This window comes from Notolepis coatsorum (genome assembly GCF_963971535.1).
Source record: "Notolepis coatsorum genome assembly, chromosome: 15".
NCBI classification, from domain to species: domain Eukaryota; kingdom Metazoa; phylum Chordata; class Actinopteri; order Aulopiformes; family Paralepididae; genus Notolepis; species Notolepis coatsorum.
In genome coordinates this window covers 23437717-23459218 of record NC_140179.1, presented here as the reverse complement: position 1 = coordinate 23459218, position 21502 = coordinate 23437717, and the positions used below count along the sequence as shown (strand labels likewise).

The window sequence follows — 21502 nt, the reverse complement described above, 5'->3', positions numbered from 1 at the left end:
CACGCAAACATGGGGAGAACATGCTTGCCGATGCATGGGAGGGGGAGGGGCCCAACATATATAAAGGGGAGGGGCCTAACAGATCTAAAGGGGAGGGGCTAACATATCTAAAGGGGAGGCCCAACATATCCAAAGGGGAGGGGCCAACACATCTAAAGCAGGCTAGATATCTGGACCCTGTCCAATCCAGTGAACTACAGCCAATGAGAGAGAGAGGGGGGGAGAGAGAGATAGAGAGAGGGAGGGAGAGAGAGAGAGGGGTGGAGCAGAGAGGGAGGGAGAGAGAGAGGGGGGAGGACAGAGAGGGAGGGAGAGCAGAGAGGGAGGGAGAGAGGGAGGGAGAGAAAGAGATGAGAGAGGGCGAGAGAGAGATGAGAGAGGAAGAGAGAGATGAGAGAGGGAGAGAGAGAGAGGGGGTGGGAGAGGGAGAGAGAGGGGTAAGAGCAGAGAGAGAGAAACAGATGAGAGAGGCCAGAGAGAGATGAGAGAGAGCAGAGAGAGAGGGAGAGAGAGAGAGCAGAGAGAGGGAGATGATAGAGGAGAGAGAGATGAGAGAGCGATGAGAGAGGGAGAGAGAGCAGAGAGAGAGCAGAGAGAGATATGAGAGAGAGAGAGAGAGAGAGAGAGAGAGAGAGAGAGAGAGAGAGAGAGAGAGAGAGAGATGAGAGAGCGATGAGAGAGGGAGAGAGAGAGAGAGAGAGATGAGAGCAGAGAGAGGGGGCAGAGAGAGAGGGGGGGCAGAGAGAGAGAGAGGGGGCAGAGAGAGAGAGGGGTGGGGGCAGAGAGAACATATCTGCATATTCAACACTATTACCTACCAAAACATTATCACTGCATTTAGCTCTTTTCTTTTTGAATATATGCTAAGAAAAGAGCTAAATGCAGTTATTATGTACATATTATATATATATATATATTGCAAGGAAGAAGGACATCTTTAAATCCAGTGCTTTACCAAAGATGTGCTTATGATCTTTCAGGAAATAACCCATTCAGCTTGGAAAAAAGCATCACAATTGTATATTGTTTACATACACAGTGTTTACAATGTGTATTATTCTCATATTCTCATATTCAGAGTTAATTATATTGTTTACACAGTGTTTACAATGTTTATTATTCTCATATTCTTATATTCAGAGTTAATTATATTGTGTACACAGTGTTTACAATGTTTATTATTCTTATATTCTTATATTCAGAGTTAATTATATTGTTTACACAGTGTTTACAATGTTTATTATTCTCATATTCTCATATTCAAAGTTAATTATATTGTGTACACAGTGTTTACAATGTTTATTCTCATATTCTTATATTCAGAGTTAATTATATTGTGTACACAGTGTTTACAATGTTTATTATTCTCATATTCTCATATTCAGAGTTAATTATATTGTTTACACAGTGTTTACAATGTTTATTATTCTCATATTCTCATATTCAGAGTTAATTATATTGTTTACACAGTGTTTACAATGTTTATTATTCTCATATTCTCATATTCAAAGTTAATTATATTGTGTACACAGTGTTTACAATGTTTATTATTCTCATATTCTCATATTCAGAGTTAATTATATTGTTTACACAGTGTTTACAATGTTTATTATTCTCATATTCTTATATTCAGAGTTAATTATATTGTTTACACAGTGTTTACAATGTTTATTATTCTCATATTCTCATATTCAGAGTTAATTATATTGTTTACACAGTGTTTACAATGTTTATTATTCTCATATTCTTATCAGAGTTAATTATATTGTTTACACAGTGTTTACAATGTTTATTATTCTCATATTCAGAGTTAATTATATTGTGTACACAGTGTTTACAATGTTTATTATTCTCATATTCTTATATTCAGAGTTAATTATATTGTTTACACAGTGTTTACCATGTTTATTATTCTCATATTCAGAGTTAATTATATTGTGTACACAGTGTTTACAATGTTTATTATTCTCATATTCTTATATTCAGAGTTAATTATATTGTTTACACAGTGTTTACAATGTTTATTATTCTCATATTCAGAGTTAATTATATTGTGTACACAGTGTTTACAATGTTTATTATTCTCATATTCTTATATTCAGATAACATTGTATTGCCAATATTCATGTCTTTCTACTATTACCCTGCCCATACCTGTACCTCCCCTGCTATGTCCCCAAGGGGATCAATAAAATAATATCTTATCTTATCTTATCGTATCTTATCTTAAAAAGCAACTGATTGACTAACAAAGTGTTGGTCGACCAAACCAACAAGGTCACAAACCCACTAACCCCAGAGTGCTGTAGGTCTTTGTTTGTCTGTTATTTTGTCGCTATATATTTTCTGTCACAGACCATAATTGCATCAACATTCCACAGGGACCTCCTGCAACAGACGGCATCCCTGGGTTGCCAGGGCGGCCAGGAAGAACGGGGCCCCCAGGATCTGCCGGTCAGCGGGTAAATAGTAGAATAAACAAACAAATAAATAAATATTGGTTGATCTGTTTATTTGATCTGATTCTGAATTATGAAACTAATTTGTTTCAGGGATTTTCGGGTGTTCCAGGAGACTTGGTAAGTTAACGAGCGAAAAGCAAGACTTCATGCTTCACATAGTAAAACACTAGAGTGGAATCCAGGGTCGCGTCCAGGGGGTCGAAGGAGAACATTCCTTAGAGATATTCATTCATTTATTTAAACCTTTATTTATTCTCGAAAGGGACAATTGAGGTCACCCTTTTTTAAATGTCGTCGAGACTTACAGACATTTCAATGCACACATTTTTTACAATATAATAATAATAAATATTAATAACTCAGCAGAGTGCCCCACAGCAATTAGTATAAATTGAACATAGGCATAAAATCAGCATATAGTTGACAGAATAAAAACAATGCATCAATTGCAGACATAAGAATAGGTATAATAGTGCGACAGTGGCTCAGGAGGTAGAGCAGTCGTCTGGCAATCCGGAGGTTCCCGGTTCGATTCCCGCTCCTCCCGGGCAACGTGTCGAATGTCGATGTGTCCTTGAGCAAGACACTTAACCCCTAATTGCTCCCGATGAGCAGGTTGGCACCTTGCATGGTTGCCTCCGCCGTCGGTGTGTGAATGTGTGAGTGAATGGGTAAAAATGTGAGTAACAAATTGTAAAGCGCTTTGGATAAAAGCGCTATATAAAAAAGCAGCCATTTACCATTTAGTGCAACGGAAACGTGCAGACATAAGAATAGGCATGTCCAAAGGAGCCACAACTCCAAACACTCAAGCAGACAGACACAACAGCGGTCAAATGAGAAGACATATAACAAGTATAATGGAGCTCTATGGAGAGACCATGACACTCCCCTGACTAACAGTATAATGGGGCTCTATGGAGAAACCATGACACTCCCCTGACTAACAGTATAATGGAGCTCTATGGAGAAACCATGACACTCCCCTGACAAAAAGTATAATGGAGCTCTATGGAGAAACCATGACACTCCCCTGACTAAAAGTATAATGGAGCTCTATGGACAAACCATGACACTCCCCTGACTAAAAGTATAATGGAGCTCTATGGAGAAACCATGGCACTCCCCTGACTAAAAGTATAATGGAGCTCTATGGAGAAACCATGGCACTCCCCTGACTAACAGTATAATGGAGCTCTATGGAGAAACCACGACTCCCCTGACTAAAAGTATAATGGAGCTCTATGGAGAAACCATGGCACTCCCCTGACTAAAAGTATAATGGAGCTCTATAGAGAAACCATGGCACTCCCCTGACTAAAAGTATAATGGAGCTCTATGGAGAAACCATGACAAGACTGGCTAAAAGTATAATGGAGCTCTATGGAGAAACCCTGGCACTCCCCTGACCAAAAGTATAATGGAGCTCTATGGAGAAATCATGACACTCCCCTGACTAAAAGTATAATGGAGCTCTATGGAGAAATCATGACACTCCCCTGACTAAAAGTATAATGGAGCTCTATGGAGAAACCATGACACTCCCCTGACTAAAACTTGTTTCAAATGAAAACGGCTGGATGTAATTTTGCCAAATCAGCACGGCTGTGAGTGTGAGTCTTTCACCTTTTACATAATCTAGCTTTGGCATGGATTGATTGTTTAGATCGCTAGCAAGGCTAACAAATGCAAATATATTGTATACATTTTTTAGTTTTTATAGTTTTAACAAGTGAAAATCAATCATCCTTTTTACTCTTGTAATATCTATAGTAGGCCTGCTGAAAGTTTTCCAACAATCTCTATATGGAGTCTGAGAGAGAGAGAGAGAGAGAGAGAGAGAGAGAGAGAGAGAGAGAGAGAGAGAGAGAGAGAGAGAGAGAGAGAGAGAGAGAGAGACCTGCACGTACGCTCTGTTTAGCCTTCCATTAACAAACCCTAATGGAAAACAACAGCTTTAGTAAAAGCAATGTTCATTAATCTCTTAATTGATCTCTTCGATTCTGTAATCAATAAGTGTTAGTGGCTTATTAGTGGAGTATCTAGTCATTGTTGTTGAGAGTAATCATGACCACTTTCATGCACTGATCGTCATTTGTATTCACGTTGTGGAAACAGGGAGATAGAACATCAATACGCTCAAACTAAATTATTTTTAAAAGTTGCTAGGCGACAGAGTTTAGTGAAATGTCACTGTGTGATTCTATCTTTCACATGATAAGGACAATTCTTCTGCTTGAAACGTCAACATTTACAGACAAATTATATTTGCTGAATATTTTCCCAAAAGTGGTCTGGAGAAATTCATCATACAATAAGTTACTAAACTCCAACCCACATGTCAAACAAAAACAAAGAGAAGTAAACTGGAACACTATGCCTATACATATCCGGATCTGTAACACGCTTGAACAATTTAAAAAAGAAACGGTTAAAAACTGGCTCAAAGAACACCAGAGCTGCACCCACAGCTAAACTCATTAACGGTGTGTGTATGCAATTCAGCTTTATTCTGTTTTATATGTGTATTTTTGTTAAAATGTGTATATTGTGATGATGAATTGTATTTTATTTAGGCCTATTTGATGTATGTTATGTGTGATCACTTTTCTTTTTTTAATCATGTAATAATGTTGATGCCCCTTTTAACATCTTGGCCAGGGACTACAGATGAAATCTAGCCTTCTGGCATATTTAAATTTTTAATGTTGATTAATATGCACTGTCCCTTTTGCAAATAAACTTAAACAAAGTGCAGTACCAAGCGGGGCTCTTTTCCCTATAGAGGGCGCTGTTGACGGTATTACAGATTCTACCTTTAAACTGGTTTAAATGATTGAATGTTATAATGTTGTGTTTTCACGTCTTTTCTTACTGACAGGGACGTCCAGGAATCACTGGACCTAAAGGCCAAAGAGGAGAGCGGGTACGTCCGGCATGACATCATGACAAACAAAGACCTGCAAATACTTTACAAATGATCAATTGTTGCAGTTATTGATGGATTTGCTGCACTAGTCTACAAGTTTCTGGATATAGCTAACCTCACTAGTTAGCTACAGCTAACCTTGACCTTTGACCTTGACCTAGTCTATGAGTCTCTGGCTGTAGCTAACCTCACTAGTCTACTAGTCTCTGGCTGTAGCTAACCTCACTAGTCTACTAGTCTCTGGATGTAGCTAACCTCACTAGTCTCTGGATGTAGCTAACCTCACTAGTCTACTAGTCTCTGGATGTAGCTAACCTCACTAGTCTCTGGATGTAGCTAACCTCACTAGTCTACTAGTCTCTGGATGTAGCTAACCTCACTAGTCTCTGGATGTAGCTAACCTCATTAGTCTGTGGATGTAGCTAACCTCACTAGTCTCTGGATGTAGCTAACCTCACTATTCTCTGGATGTAGCTAACCTCACTAGTCTCTGGATGTAGCTAACCTCACTAGTATCTGGATGTAGCTAACCTCACTAGTCTCTTGATGTAGCTAACCTCACTAGTCTCTTGATGTAGCTAACCTCACTAGTCTCTGGATGTAGCTAACCTCACTAGTCTCTGGATGTAGCTAACCTCACTAGTCTCTTGATGTAGCTAACCTCACTAGTCTCTGGATGTAGCTAACCTCACTAGTCTCTGGATGTAGCTAACCTCACTAGTCTCTTGATGTAGCTAACCTCACTAGTCTCTTGATGTAGCTAACCTCACTAGTCTCTTGATGTAGCTAACCTCACTAGTCTCTGGATGTAGCTAACCTCACTAGTCTCTGGATGTAGCTAACTTCACTAGTCTCTTGATGTAGCTAACCTCACTATAGTCTCTGGATGTAGCTAACCTCACTAGTCTCTGGATGTAGCTAACCTCACTAGTCTCTGGATGTAGCTAACCTCACTAGTCTCTGGATGTAGCTAACTTCACTAGTCTCTGGATGTAGCTAACCTCACTAGTCTCTTGATGTAGCTAACATCACTAGTCTCTTGATGTAGCTAACCTCACTAGTCTCTGGATGTAGCTAACCTCACTAGTCTCTTGATGTAGCTAACCTCACTAGTCTCTTGATGTAGCTAACATCACTAGTCTCTTGATGTAGCTAACCTCACTAGTCTCTGGATGTAGCTAACCTCACTAGTCTCTGGATGTAGCTAACCTCACTAGTCTCTTGATGTAGCTAACCTCACTAGTCTCTGGATGTAGCTAACCTCACACGTCTCTGGAGCTAACCTCACTAGTCTCTGGATGTAGCTAACCTCACTAGTCTCTGGATGTAGCTAACCTCACTAGTCTCTTGATGTAGCTAACCTCACTAGTTTCTGGATGTAGCTAACCTCACTAGTCTCTGGATGTAGCTAACCTCACTAGTCTCTGGATGTAGCTAACCTCACTAGTCTACGAGTCTCTGGATGTAGCTAACTTGGTACAGCACTGGTATAAAACATGGTAGATATTATGTTATACAGTACTATGGTATAAAACATGGTATATATTATGTTACACAGCACTATGGTATAAAACATGGTAGATATTGATATATGAATATGATATATGAGTGAACGCTGGTCTTCCGCTTCCAGGGGGAACCTGGGTACGTTATAGGAGGCGTAGAAGCAGGCTACATCCCCGGACGAAAAGGAGAACCGGGATCTTCAGTGAGTCTTCACAATACAGTAGCTGTTCCGGGGTGTTTTGTGATGTCATACAGGTATGTTTTTGGGTGTTTCTAAACCTTTGGTTGGCGGTGTGTGACAGGGTCCCTCGGGAGCTTCTGGGATCACAGGGTTCTCTGGACCCTCAGGTTTGCCAGGCGAGCAAGGAGCACCAGGGCCTCCTGGCAAATCCATCAAGGTAACCAGAATCAGAATTGGTCGTTTGGTGTGACATTAACACATTGGACGCCAGAGGTCGCTGTGGGCTTATGGCCGTTTGTGCCAGCGCTGTAATGCAATGGGGGTAGATGCCGGTGTTTGTAGTGCTAAAACTATCTGACCATTGCGGTCTCAGACAGAGTGCCACACAGTCCTACAGCATAGCAGGATGAATTATGAATGGAAATAGCGAATAAAAGAAATAACGATCCAATAACGAGTTTACTCGTTGTTGGCAGAATTCGATTGGCGGGCTATAACGAGTTAACTCGTTTTTGGCGGCCATTGTGTTAAAGGACAGGCAATTACGGTATAATAAAATAAAAATAGAAGTACGATAGAATAGAATATAGTTATAAAATAAAATAGGCTGTCAGCACACCTCCTCTCATGTTTCATGTCAACACACCTCATGTCAACACACCTCATCTCATGTCAACACACCTCATCTCATGTCAACACACCTCATCTCATGTCAACACACCTCATCTCATGTCAACACACCTCATCTCATGTAAACACACCTCATCTCATGTCAACACACCTCATCTCATGTCAACACACCTCATCTCATGTAAACACACCTCATCTCATGTCAACACACCTCATCTCATGTCAACACACCTCATCTCATGTCAACACACCTCATCTCATGTCAACACACCTCATCTCATGTAAACACACCTCATCTCATGTCAACACACCTCATCTCATGTCAACACACCTCATCTCATGTAAACACACCTCATCTCATGTCAACACACCTCATCTCATGTCAACACACCTCATCTCATGTAAACACACCTCATCTCATGTCAACACACCTCATCTCATGTAAACACACCTCATCTCATGTCAACACACCTCATCTCATGTCAACACACCTCATCTCATGTCAACACATCTCATCTCATGTAAACACACCTCATCTCATGTCAACACACCTCATCTCATGTAAACACACCTCATCTCATGTCAACACACCTCATCTCATGTAAACACACCTCATCTCATGTCAACACACCTCATGTCAACACACCTCATCTCATGTCAACACACCTCATCTCATGTCAACACACCTCATCTCATGTAAACACACCTCATCTCATGTCAACACACCTCATGTCAACACACCTCATCTCATGTCAACACACCTCATCTCATGTCAACACACCTCATCTCATGTAAACACAGTACACACCTCATCAAATCACTGTTTCAATCAAACAATCAATGTTTCACAAATAGGTTTGAGGGACATATTCTGACACTCAACATTGGCTGCGATAATTGGTGTTTTATTGATGTGTTTACTTTCATTTCTAGGGTGAACTTGGAGAGCCCGGGGCCAAAGTAAGTATCAAGGCTGTTTCACATTCAGTCATTATTCTGTCATCAAGGAACTTGACTCCTTGTTCTCTCTAGCAAGTGAATTCACCTAATTAGAGGTAAAAAGAAAAGAAAAAAGAAATGATCCAACTATGAATCTCAACTGAAGAACTATGGACAGTAATGAAAGTAAATGTTCTCATTAATGCTATTTTAAACCTGCTCACATGGAGATTCTTAGAAAAGTGTATTTTTAAAACCTGCTCACATGGAAAATCTTAGAAAAGTGTATAAAAAAAGTAAACCTGCTCACATTTTATACTTATGTATGCTATACTTATTTTATTATCTATTTTTGCCTAGCACAGTCTCTGGAGCGAAACAGAAACAAGCATTTTGTATAAAAGTATTCTGTACTTCCGTATGACAATTAATAAAGAAACTTGAAACTTGAACTTGAACATGGATATTCTTAGAAAAGTGTATTTTTTAAACCTGCTCACATGGAGATTATTAGAAAAGTGTATTTTTAAACCTGCTCACATGGAGATGATTAGAAAAGTGTATTTTTAAACCTGCTCACATGGAGATGATTAGAAAAGTGTATTTTTAAACCTGCTCACATGGAGATTATTAGAAAAGTGTATTTTTAAACCTGCTCACATGGAGATGATTAGAAAAGTGTATTTTTAAACCTACTCACATGGAGATTCTTAGAAAATGTAATTTTTTCCAGACAGTGCTGCTAGTTTGTGTTTGTTATCTATTTGATTATTGATCAGTGTTTCATTATTACTGCAGGGCCTCCGTGGGAAACAGGGGACAAAGGGGGACAAAGGGGATCTGGGAAAAGATGTGAGTATAATATAATTATAATATAACATAAGCACAATATAATTACAATATAACATGAGTATATTCTTCTGTTTCTGAATCCTTTAAACTTGACGTAGGCTAAAAGATTCACAGTAGAACTGTCTAATTCCAAAGTGTATTAAAACTCTTTTTACACACTATTCTCTCTCTCTCTCTCTCTCTCTCTCTCTCTCTCTCTCTCTCTCTCTCTCTCTCTCTCTCTCTCTCTCTCTCTCTCTCTCTCTCTCTCTCTCTCTCTCTCTCACTCACTCACTCACTCACTCACTCACTCACTCACTCACTCACTCACTCACTCACTCACTCACTCACTCACTCACTCACTCACTCACTCACTCACTCACTCACACTAGGGTATTGCAGGGCTGCCGGGTCCCATTGGCCTTGATGGTATACCAGGGCTAGCAGGAACGAGGGGAGAGAAGGTAAGAAATGTAACCTTGTCTGGTTGAGTTGATAAGTTATGAGTTTACAGCACAATACATTTAATAAACAATGCCCTTTTTCTCAGGGAGAGCAAGGTATTGGTACACAAGGTGTTCGAGGCCCCTTGGGAGAGAAAGGAGATAAGGTAAGTCAAACTAAACTGACAGGAAAACATCCCTCCCTGAAACAGACCTCACATTTTAATATAATAATCTTCAGCACTATGTTTACCCAGACTAACAGACTAAAGGGCAGTCTCTTTCCCAGGGCCATAAGTGCACTAAACTAACAGCTAAGATGTAAATACCTCTGTAATCACACCCTCCCATGTAATATGAGAAGCTACCGTGCAATATGAGAAGCTACCGTGCAATATGAGAAGCTACCATGCAATATGAGAAGCTACCATGCAATATGAGAAGCTACCGTATGGCGGCAGGGTAGCGCAGCGGACTCAGCGTCTGTCTACCACCACAGAGACAGTGGGATCGAATCCAGCTGTGGTGCTTCCGGGTTGGCCGACCGTCCATACTGATACAATTGGCAGTGTTAGCGGGTGGGAAACCCGGCGAGGGTGGGTCCTGGTCATTGTAAAACAGCAACTCCTACAGTTCGGTCAGGGCGCCTGCACAGCGAGGTCGGATCCTGGGGGAGGTAGTGTCCTTCACACGTTACACTCCCCCAGTGAGAGTCCGCGCTGCCAGGTGAAAAGAAGTGGGGATTGGCTACACATGTGTCGGAGGAAGCATGTGATAGTCTCCGCCCTCCCAGACCGACGGTAGCGGGTAGAGCACGCAACGACCAGGTAGGGGATTGGGAATTGGCATAACGACTAACATTGGGATGGGAGAAACACGGAAAAAGAAAGGGGGGGAAAAAGAGAAAGTATAAAAAAAATAAAAATAAAAAAAATAGAAGCTACTGTACCGTACAATATGAGAAGGGCTCATATTAACGGCCGAGAAAGTGCTGATCGACTTGGAACTGGGATCTCTGTGTTCAGGAGACTCTGCTGTATACAATTCCATAGGATCATGTCTAAAGCACCCCCACAGCCATAGCTACAACCACTTAATGTCAAGGCTCTCAACCACATTTATTCATTTTCTCCCCCCGCTCTCTCTCCTCCATGAGCTCAATGTAACGCGGAAGTGCAGCGGTCTATTGCTGGGTTTTGGGAAAGACTTGTGTCGTGTGCGGTGTGAACAAATCTGAACTGAGACTGTGTGCAGGATCACAAGAACGCTGTCACTTCTGTTTTAGGGTGGATTTACATTCTGAAACCTAGAATTATATTTTGTTGACGTCTTTAAAATGAAGGGATATTTTTTCACTACTACTGTGTGACCTGGAATGGCATTGATGTAGCAATAAAAACAAGTACTATTGAAATGTTTAAATGCAGATATAAACAGGAATTCTTTGACAAGTATAAGTTAGAGGAGCTTGAAAATAAGATGAACTAGTGTTTTTGTAATTATTTATTTATCTTTTGCTGTAGTGGATAGGTATATTATTTTTGATATTGATAGATAACTTATTACATATTAATATGATATTGTAAGGAAGGGGCAGGACCAGATAGGCTAAGCTTTGCTTCTTTCTGTCCCTTCTCGAACAAAACCATTTGTCTTGAGCTATGTTGACAATTGCTTCCATGTCTAGGAAGATATATTTAATTTAATTTGTATTTGTATTTTATTTATTTATTTATATATATATTTTTTTATTTAGTTTTTGTTATTTTTTGTTATTTCAAGTTTGTGTGTTTATGGTTGTTCTAGATAAATAAATATCAAATCAAATCAAACCTGTCTTTGTTTTGCAGGGGAACATAGGCTTTCAAGGACCGGTGGGCCAGAAGGTACTGACCACCAGAACTTATTCTGTCTGAACAGAACACGACCCATTTACTGCGACAAATCCACCACCGTTGCTATAGATCTATGTTTGAAATGCTGTTTTTGCTCAATTCCTTTGTTTGAAGGGTGAGACTGGAGACCAGGGTGTGCAGGGAGTCCTGGGACCTCGGGTATGACCTTTCACCTTTCACCTTTTCAAGTGTTGTTTTATTCGTCGCGTATAAGGTACAAGTGTAACGGAGGTCCATGAGTATATCCACAGTCACGATGGACTTCAAGTGTTGTGAAGTGACTGTGGTACGTAGCGGTACTGCAAGTAAACTCCTCCACCCATAAAAGGCATGCAGACACGTTACCAGAAGGTGAATTCACCTCTTGGTATAGTGGTCTGCGATGTCGCCCGCGGCAATCCCTTAACAGGGGTCGAACTTTAACACAATGCAGAGATGGCAATACACATGTACATTACAGTACAGAGAATGTGCTTCATACAGTAAAATGTAAGTCCAAATACTATACAAATATACAATATACAAACTAAAGTACAAATGAAGTACAAAATGCAAACAATGAGGTACAAAAATGCTAACTTAGAAAGAAAAATGCAAAACGAGGTATGGATCATGTAGTGCACATATTTTTTAATAAATATATCAAATATGGTGTAGTGTTTAAAGTGTCTAAAGTGATTGTTAAGGGTGAGTGTTTGTTTAAAGTGAGTGTGTGCATATGGATGTGTGTGCAATGAGTGTAGATGGATGGATTAGGTTAGTGATGCATAGAGTCCACACCATCACTACTTTATTTCAACTAATGTACAATGATGTGAAGCATACAAACCTAATACATACACGATAAATACAATAAAATAATACAATAAACAATACAATATACTAGGGCTGACCTCAATTAGTCGAATAGTCGACTAATCGATCGAAAGGAGCCGTAGTTGACTGCCAACCTCTTAGTCTAATGCAAAAATAAATAAAAATACTATAATTTTTTAATTATTTTTATAAATCATTCTTTCCAAAAGCAAAGAGGCCTAGAAGCGTGGCTAACGCTAATGGCGCGCATACCAGAGGCTAACTGCCTAAGAAAACGGGCACAGAGGCACTGAAAGAGGATTTCACCCGTCTAATGAACACACTAGACTAGACAAAAATCAAGATGTATCCATCAGTGGACCAATTGCATGCTTTCACAGAGGACAAGAAGCCTTCAGTCGACTTCTTCAGACATTAAGCACAGTGACTCAAGCTTACTGTTTGGTTTTGTAGATGTTGTATATAATTTTTACATTAAAAAATAAAATCTTTATCACTGGTATTCACTCCCTAGATCAGTGGTTCCCAAAGTGGGGGAGCCGCCACAGGGGGGTCGCCAGATGATTTAAAAAAAAAAAAAAAAAAAAAAAAAAAAAAAAAAAAAAAAAAATATATATATATATATATATATATATATATATATATATATATATATATATATATATATATATATTTCAACAAATATTATTTTTATTTTATGCAGTCAGGCCACTGAACTTAGAAGCAGGCCAGGCGAGTGTTTCTAGTTGCAGCTGCGCAATAGTTAGATAACCTAGGTGGGGAACAACCAGGAGATCACTGCAACTCACACAAGTTGGAGAACTATCTCTCTCTCTTGCTCACACATGGTGGAGGTGGGACCCTTACAAAAAACAAAAATTCCATCAAAATCAGTGTTGTTGCCAATCATTGACACATGCTAGCCTGTAATAATCCCCCCCAGAAAAATCTACTTTGCATTTGATATATTGTAAATATATGCCATCACACATTTAAAGGGTTAGAATTATAAAATGAATATGTGGTGTTATGATCAGGGCTGAAGTTGAATAAAAGATTGTATTTTTTTTCGATCTGACATTACAAAAAACAGAACATCCATCAAAATCAGTGTTGTTGCTAATCATACATATGCTAGCCTGTTTTTTAACAATAATTTGTGATGCCATCACAAACATTGGCATTTAAAGGGTACAAATAAAAAAAAGTCCTGCACCAGAATGCAGGAAATTAAGTCTTTGTAACAAAAAAATATCCTGGTGGGGGACCCCCAGAGTCCCCCCGCTTAAAAAGTGGCCTGACTGGGGCTATATTTCGCACTATATTTCCTGGCCTGAATGATTTCCCCAGTCCGGCCCTGGTTAAAAGTCTCCAATGCTTATTAGTGTGTGTGCGTTTGAACGTTTGCATGTTTCAACCATACATTTCCGATTATAAATTATTATTATTATATATATTTTTTGTATCCACTTTTTCTCCTTATTTTTCTGTTTTTTCTCCCATCCCAATCTCGCCTCGCCAATTCTCCCTTCAATTCTCCCCTCCCCTGTCTCGAACGTTGCTAGACTATGCCTCCCACTGGTCGGCTGCAGTGAGGACCAAGCCTTGCATCACGTGTCCCCTCCGGTACACGAGGAGGCAGCTGTCACATCTTTTCACCTGAATAGCGCAATCTCTCAGTGGCGAGGAGTAACGCGTGGGAGGCTCACGCTGCCCCCGATACTTCCTGATTCTGCTGTACAGGCGCACCAACCAACCTGTAGGATTTGCTGTCCACAACGTCCAATCCCCACCCACCGGTTTTCCCACCCACTAAAGACATTGGTCCAAAACAGCAACGGCGAGAGCTGGGCTCGATACCAGCATCTCCTGCGTTAGTGGCGAGCGCCTTGCCCACTGCGCCACTCAGCCGCCCCATTATTATTATAAAAAAAAAAAAGTTAATAAAAAAAAATTAATAAAGAAAATATTATAATTCAAATCTTAATTTTTTTTTACCTCCTATAATAGTGGGGGTCGCAGCTCTCTGACACCGTTATTTCGGGGGTCGTGGCCTGAAAACTTTGGGAACCCCTGCCCTAGATGTATCACACAAGAAAACGAATAAAAAGTTAAATACCATTAACATTTTATTATAACAGCATCTAAAAATATGAGAACAATAAATAGTGTAAAAGGCCGTATTGGTTATATTATACAGTATGTTACAGTACATATAGGAAATAAAAAAATGTGAATCTGAATATATACTATGAGTAAGAGTAAAAGTAAACGGTATACACAAGGTGCAGTATACACATGCAGTACCCTAACTGGCATGATATACGGTTGTAGTCCGTGCAGGTTCTTGGTCCATCGTTGATTTCAGTCTTTACCAGCTGAAACTACAAGGTGCATAAAGTATCAAATGTTTGAGAGTCAACCTTTTGTTTCCCTGCAGGGGAAGAAGGGACTGAAAGGAGACCTGGGAGATAATGTGAGTTACTGTCACACAACAACACACCATGTGTCACACTGTCATGTCTGGCGTTGAGGGCAACAATAACATTGTTGATGCTTTGCAATGAGTTTCAAATTAATCAGCATTGTTTGTTATTAGAGGTGTGAATATCTTGGATGCAGCGAGTGACTCAAGGATACAAGGGTTCACTCTAAACTGAGGTTAACCCTTTCACTACCACCCTACAGAAGGTTAACCCCTAACCCTAACCCTATGAGTGACTCAAGGATACGAGGGTTCACTCTAACCTGAGGTTAAATAACAAACCTTTAATGTGTCTTTTATAGGGTGATCGTGGAGGGATTGGACCAATGGGGACACAGGGACCGATGGTGAGTATTGTGATAATAATGCAATTTTCTGCAATTTGACATATCCAAAGACTTTAGGGGGGATTATATTAAAACGTCACTAAATCAGTTTATTTTTGTTGCTCAGTAATCTCCCACTTTATATTAAGAGTAAATAGATCTATGATGTAATTAGAAGAATACATTTGACTCATCTTGACTTGACTTGTCGTACAAAACTTGTAAGTCGCTTTGGATAAAAGCGTCAGCTAAATCACTAAATGTAAATGTAAATATGGCGCCAGTGATAATTACCTGCTATTTGATCGCAATCACCGGTTGTTGTTGTTGTTGTTGTTGTTGTTGTTGTTGTTGTTGTTGTTGTTGTTGTTGTTGTTGTTGTTGTTGTTGTTGTTGTTATTGAATACTATAAATGTACACTTTTGCTACTTTTTGTCCCTTTACCCAATAAGGGAGTGACGGGAGGTGAGGGACAGAAAGGAGACGATGGACAGAGAGGAGTTCCTGGAGATCCTGCCAAGGGGGTGAGAAAAACAGCACATGATTTACTTGAATACCTGTTGTATTACACTGTGCAGTACTGCATGCAATATTGTATTACACCCTGCAGTACTGTATTCAGTACCTGTTGTATTACACTCTGCAGTACTGCATTCAGTACCTGTTGTATTACACCCTGCAGTACTGTATTCAGTACCTGTTGTATTACACTCTGCAGTACTGCATTCAGTACCTGTTGTATTACACCCTGCAGTACTGTATTCAGTACCTGTTGTATTACACCGTGCAGTACTGCATTCAGTACCTGTTGTATTACACCGTGCAGTACTGCATTCAGTACCTGTTGTATTACACCGTGCAGTACTGCATTCAGTACCTGTTGTATTACACTCTGCAGTACTGCATTCAGTACCTGTTGTATTACACCCTGTAGTACTGCATTCAGTACCTGTTGTATTACGCCCTGCAGTACTGCATTCAGTACCTGTTGTATTACACCCTGCAGTACTGCATTCAGTACCTGTTGTATTACACCGTGCAGTACTGCATTCAGTACCTGTTGTATTACACCCTGCAGTACTGCATTCAGTACCTGTTGTATTACACCCTGCAGTACTGTATTCAGTACCTGCTGTATTACACCGTGCAGTACTGCATTCAGTACCTGTTGTATTACACCCTGCAGTACTGTATTCAGTACCTGTTGTATTACACCGTGCAGTACTGCATTCAGTACCTGTTGTATTACACCCTGCAGTACTGTATTCAGTACCTGTTGTATTACACCGTGCAGTACTGCATTCAGTACCTGTTGTATTACACCCTGCAGTACTGCATTCAGTACCTGTTGTACGACGCGCAATTATTCTCGCCTTGTTTTTTTTTTATCACAACAGATAATTGGTCCAACTGGAAAGAAGGGCGCCAGGGTAAGAACTGACACAACTCTTTTGAGTTTGGTCACAAACTCAAGTTGTTTTTATTTCTCCACTTTCATGAAACATTGTCTTTGGCTTCACCGTGGTTGCAATCAACAAGACAACGCGGTACAAACACCACACAGGCACTAAAGACATTGGTCCAAAACAGCCCAATACATAGACAAGATAAAAACAACAACAACAACACAAACACAGAAATAGCTTCAGGTACCAAACCAGTACCATGGTTAAAATGAGAAGCTAAGAGTTCATGAGAGCAATGGCTTGTGGGATGAAAGACGTTTAAATATGTCTTTTAGATCTAGGGGAACTCTATAGCGCCTTCCAGAGAGAAACTAGTCAAACTCACTATGAAGGAGATGCAAAGGATCAGACAATATTCTCTGAGCCTCGTCTATATTCCAGAGTTCATATAACTCAGACAATTGTTTTTGTGGTTTCACTATAACTTTACTGGCCATGTTAACGTAAGTAAGTCATCTTAGCTTTTCTGTGTTTATTGTCTATGGTTTTAACTATTCGTATTGCTTTCTTTGCAATAACCTACCCGGGGAATACTTGATCCTGCTCCACATTCACACCTGTAGCCACTGAGCAGCTTCACTGTCGAGGGGTTAAGTGCCTTGCTCGAAGGTGCCACCTCACTCATTGTCGTTGAGGGTGAGGGGGAGTTGAACCACTGCCTTATGGCCACAGCTCGCTCCTGCAAACCATTAGTCCACTTCACCCTAATGAGCCGCTCCATCATTCATAGCGTAATATTCGCCGTCCAACAAGTGAGCTTGCTTGAGGGGAAGTACTTGGGTTTATAATTGACTGCTGAAGCACTGTTCATTAAATTGTTTGGGGTGTTCTTGCCCACGTCAGACTCAGCCCCCTGGGTCTGCCTGTCAAAACACAATTAACATTTCCAGTGGAACCAAACACACAAGAGCTCATCGACGAGACCCTTTTTAAAATATCCGTCCACAGGGTATCATTATGAGTGTAGATGAGAGAGGCTTTTGACGCCGCCGCTCTCGTCAATTTGACTATTGAAAGTGTCACGACGCATTTATTGAGTGGTTTGTGTGTGTGTGTGTGTGTGTGTGTGTGTGCGTGCGTGCGTGCGTGCGTGCGTGCGTGCGTGCGTGCGTGCGTGCGTGCGTGCGTGCGTGCGTGCGTGTGTTGTGTGTTGTGTGTTGTGTGTTGTGTGTGTGTGTGTGTGTGTGTGTGTGTGTGTGTGTGTGTGTTGTGTGTGTGTGTGTATCTCAGGGTGACATCGGTCCCATCGGTCCAGCAGGGCCACAGGGGATAAAGGGAACGCAGGGAGACAAAGGAGAAAAGGTTACGCTGATGATATTGTGTTTTATATCCATGTTGTCACCTTACTGTTATACAGATGATATTGCGTTTTATATACATGTTGTCATCTTACTGTTATACAGATGATATTGTGTTTTATATACATGTTGTCACCTTAGATTATGTTATACAGATCATTTAGAATAATTATGTCTATAAAGAGATGTCTCTGTTTTGTGTGCGCAGGGCCGTCCTGGGTTTGGCATTCCAGGACAGCAGGGACCGAAGGGGGAAAACGGAGAGAGAGTGAGAATACTTTGTTTATCTGATTCTACATGTTTCTGTGATCAGATAATACCTGGAATTAATTTGACCATGTAAAGTTTGGTTGTATACATACAGTATGTGTTCTCACAATTTTACTTGTAAATGTAAAAAAAAAATGTCAACCATCTCATGCCATTACCAATGGAAAACTATTTCAGAGAATAAAACATATATCTAATGCTGCTCCTATACTGCAGTCACAGATTGTGTCTCTATGCAGGGAAATGTATAAAGACTGTGTTCTTTTTTTATCCTTCTTAGGGAAATGTTGGTTTGTCTGGGAAACCTGGACCAAAGGTAACCACATGACACCATTATTGTTGCATACATTAAGCACTGACAATATCTGCACGTTTTTGATTATACAACTTTATTTGTTTGTTTATGGATCCCCATTAGTCTACACCCATGGGTGAAAGACTATTCTTCCTGGGCTCATAACACACAACCTACAACATTACAGTACATTACATTACAGTAACAAAAAAACAATAAATATATCAGTCAACCATAACTATACCATGTCTGTGTGTCCAGGGGTATGATGGCTTCAAGGGGGACAAAGGAGGGGGCGGTTTCCCCGGCAACTCTGGAACTCCAGGACTAAGAGGTAAAGATGTAAGTAAATCCTACGTGTTGCTGTAGTGGTGTGGTGTTAGTGGTGATGTGGAAGGTCTTCTGTGGGGAAGGTGTTCTGTGTGGAAGGTCCTCTGTCTGGAAGGTGTTCTGTGTGGAAGGTCCTCTGTGGGGAAGGTGTTCTGTGTGGAAGGTCCTCTGTGGGGAAGGTGTTCTGTGTGGAAGGTATTCTGTCTGGAAGGTGTTCTGTGTGGAAGGTCCTCTGTCTGGAAGGTGTTCTGTGTGGAAGGTCCTCTGTGGGGAAGGTGTTCTGTGTGGAAGGTATTCTGTCTGGAAGGTGTTCTGTGTGGAAGGTCTTCTGTGGGGAAGGTGTTCTGTGTGGAAGGTCCTCTGTCTGGAAGGTGTTCTGTGTGGAAGGTCCTCTGTGGGGAAGGTGTTCTGTGTGGAAGGTCCTCTGTGGGGAAGGTGTTCTGTGTGGAAGGTCCTCTGTGGGGAAGGTGTTCTGTGTGGAAGGTATTCTGTCTGGAAGGTGTTCTGTGTGGAAGGTCCTCTGTCTGGAAGGTGTTCTGTGTGGAAGGTCCTCTGTCTGGAAGGTGTTCTGTGTGGAAGGTCCTCTGTGGGGAAGGTGTTCTGTGTGGAAGGTATTCTGTCTACAACTGTCTGGAAGGTCTTCTGTGGGGAAGGTGTTCTGTCTGGAAGGTCTGTCTGGAAGGTGTTCTGTGTGGAAGGTCTGTCTGGAAGGTCTTCTGTGGGGAAGGTCCTCTGTCTGGAAGGTCTTCTGTCTGGAAGGTCTGTCTGGAAGGTGTTCTGTGTGGAAGATCTTCTGTCTGGAAGGTCTTCTGTGTGGAAGGTCTTCTGCCTGGAAGGTGTTCTGTGTGGAAGGTCTTCTGTGTGGAAGGTCGGTCTGGAAGGTCGTCTGTCTGGAAGGTCTTCTGTCTGGAAGGTCTGTCTGGAAGGTGTTCTGTGTGGAAGGTCTTCTGTCTGGAAGGTCTGTCTGGAAGGTCTTCTGTCTGGAAGGTCTTCCGTCTGGAAGGTCTGTCTGGAAGGTCTTCCGTCTGGAAGGTCTTCTGTGTGGAAGGTCTGTCTGGAAGGTCTTCCGTGTGGAAGGTCTTTTGTGTGGAAGGTCTGTCTGGAAGGTGTTCTGTGTGGCAGGTCTTCTGTGTGGAAGGTCTGTCTGGAAGGTGTTCTGTGTGGAAGGTCTGTCTGGAAAGTGTTCTGTGAGGAAGGTCTTCTGTCTGGAAGGTCTTCTGTGTTGAAGGTCTTCTGTCTGGAAGGTCTGTCTGGAAGGTCTGTCTGGAAGGTCTTCCGTCTGGAAGGTCTTCCGTGTGGAAGGTCTGTCTGGAAGGTGTTCTGTGTGGCAGGTCTTCTGTGTGGCAGGTCTTCTGTCTGGAAGGTCTTCCGTGTGGAAGTTCTTCCGTGTGGAAGGTCTGTCTGGAAGGTCTTCCGTGTGGAAGGTCTGTCTGGAAGGTATTCTGTGTGGAAGGTCTTCTGTCTGGAAGGTCTTCTGTGTGGCAGGTCTTCCGTGTGCCTCTATACTTGAGGGGAACTACTGTACGCCCAGTGTAAGAATTCACAGATTATTTAAAAAAAGTCAAGGCCTGGAATTCCTTGAAAACAGCTAACACGGTGCTTAAAAAGTGCTTGAAATTCAAATCAACCATTCACATTGAAAATGTTGTTCATCCATGATCAAATTGTTCTGAATCAAGATTTTTTTTTATTTAAAGTGTAACTAATTGTTTTATTTAAAGTGTAACTAATTGTCAGAAATTGGTTTATTTATATTAGTGAACATGATCAGCTCCCTTCCAAATCCAAAAACTAGAGAGCTAAAACTCAAACGTGTGACATCATAGGGTGCATTTATATATCTCTTTTATCCAAAGCGCTTTACAATTTTGTTCCTCACATTTTACCCGTTCACTCACCACACATTCACACACCGACGGCGGAGGCGACCATGCAAGGTGCCACAACCTGCTCTTCGGGAGTAGTTAGGGGGTTTAAGTGTCTTGCTCAAGGACACTTTGACACGCTGCCCGGGAGGAGCGGGAATCGAACCGGGAACCTCTGGATTACCAGACGATTGCTCTACCTCCCAAGCCACTGTCGCCCCATCATCGGGTATAAAGTCTGCTCCATAGACGATGAATTGAGAAAGATGATGAAGACTGACGGCACCAAGAGGACTTGTCTGTATACTAGAGCTGTGAATCCTCACTGGCCTCACAATTCGATTAGATTACGATTCAGCTGTCCACGATTTGATTCTACGATGCATCTCGATGCAGCTCAATAATTACATCCTCAATTTTATAATCTATATTACTGCACATGGCTACTTTTTCATCAATTAATACAAGCAGTCAGATAAATGTACTTTTATTTAGAAAGTTCTTAAATCAGAATGTAAAAATAAATGTCTTTACT

At 41.0% G+C, this 21502-nt stretch overlaps 1 protein-coding gene across 1 annotated transcript in view; it reads left to right on the top strand.

The window, feature by feature from the left end:
- The window catches only part of col7a1l (collagen type VII alpha 1-like), a gene marked incomplete at its 5' end in the record, with an annotated part of 253304 nt that overhangs the window by 94284 nt on the left and 137518 nt on the right, over nucleotides 1–21502 (top strand). The window contains 19 exons of the mRNA XM_084330929.1: nucleotides 2382–2462; nucleotides 2553–2579; nucleotides 5344–5388; nucleotides 7025–7099; nucleotides 7200–7295; nucleotides 8642–8668; nucleotides 9446–9499; nucleotides 9871–9942; nucleotides 10029–10088; nucleotides 11772–11807; nucleotides 11931–11975; nucleotides 15073–15108; nucleotides 15420–15464; nucleotides 15896–15967; nucleotides 16841–16873; nucleotides 18140–18211; nucleotides 18416–18475; nucleotides 18758–18793; nucleotides 19034–19114. Coding sequence (XP_084187055.1) covers nucleotides 2382–2462; nucleotides 2553–2579; nucleotides 5344–5388; nucleotides 7025–7099; nucleotides 7200–7295; nucleotides 8642–8668; nucleotides 9446–9499; nucleotides 9871–9942; nucleotides 10029–10088; nucleotides 11772–11807; nucleotides 11931–11975; nucleotides 15073–15108; nucleotides 15420–15464; nucleotides 15896–15967; nucleotides 16841–16873; nucleotides 18140–18211; nucleotides 18416–18475; nucleotides 18758–18793; nucleotides 19034–19114 — 1053 coding nt within the window. The remainder of the gene's footprint in view (nucleotides 1–2381; nucleotides 2463–2552; nucleotides 2580–5343; nucleotides 5389–7024; nucleotides 7100–7199; nucleotides 7296–8641; nucleotides 8669–9445; nucleotides 9500–9870; nucleotides 9943–10028; nucleotides 10089–11771; nucleotides 11808–11930; nucleotides 11976–15072; nucleotides 15109–15419; nucleotides 15465–15895; nucleotides 15968–16840; nucleotides 16874–18139; nucleotides 18212–18415; nucleotides 18476–18757; nucleotides 18794–19033; nucleotides 19115–21502) is intronic.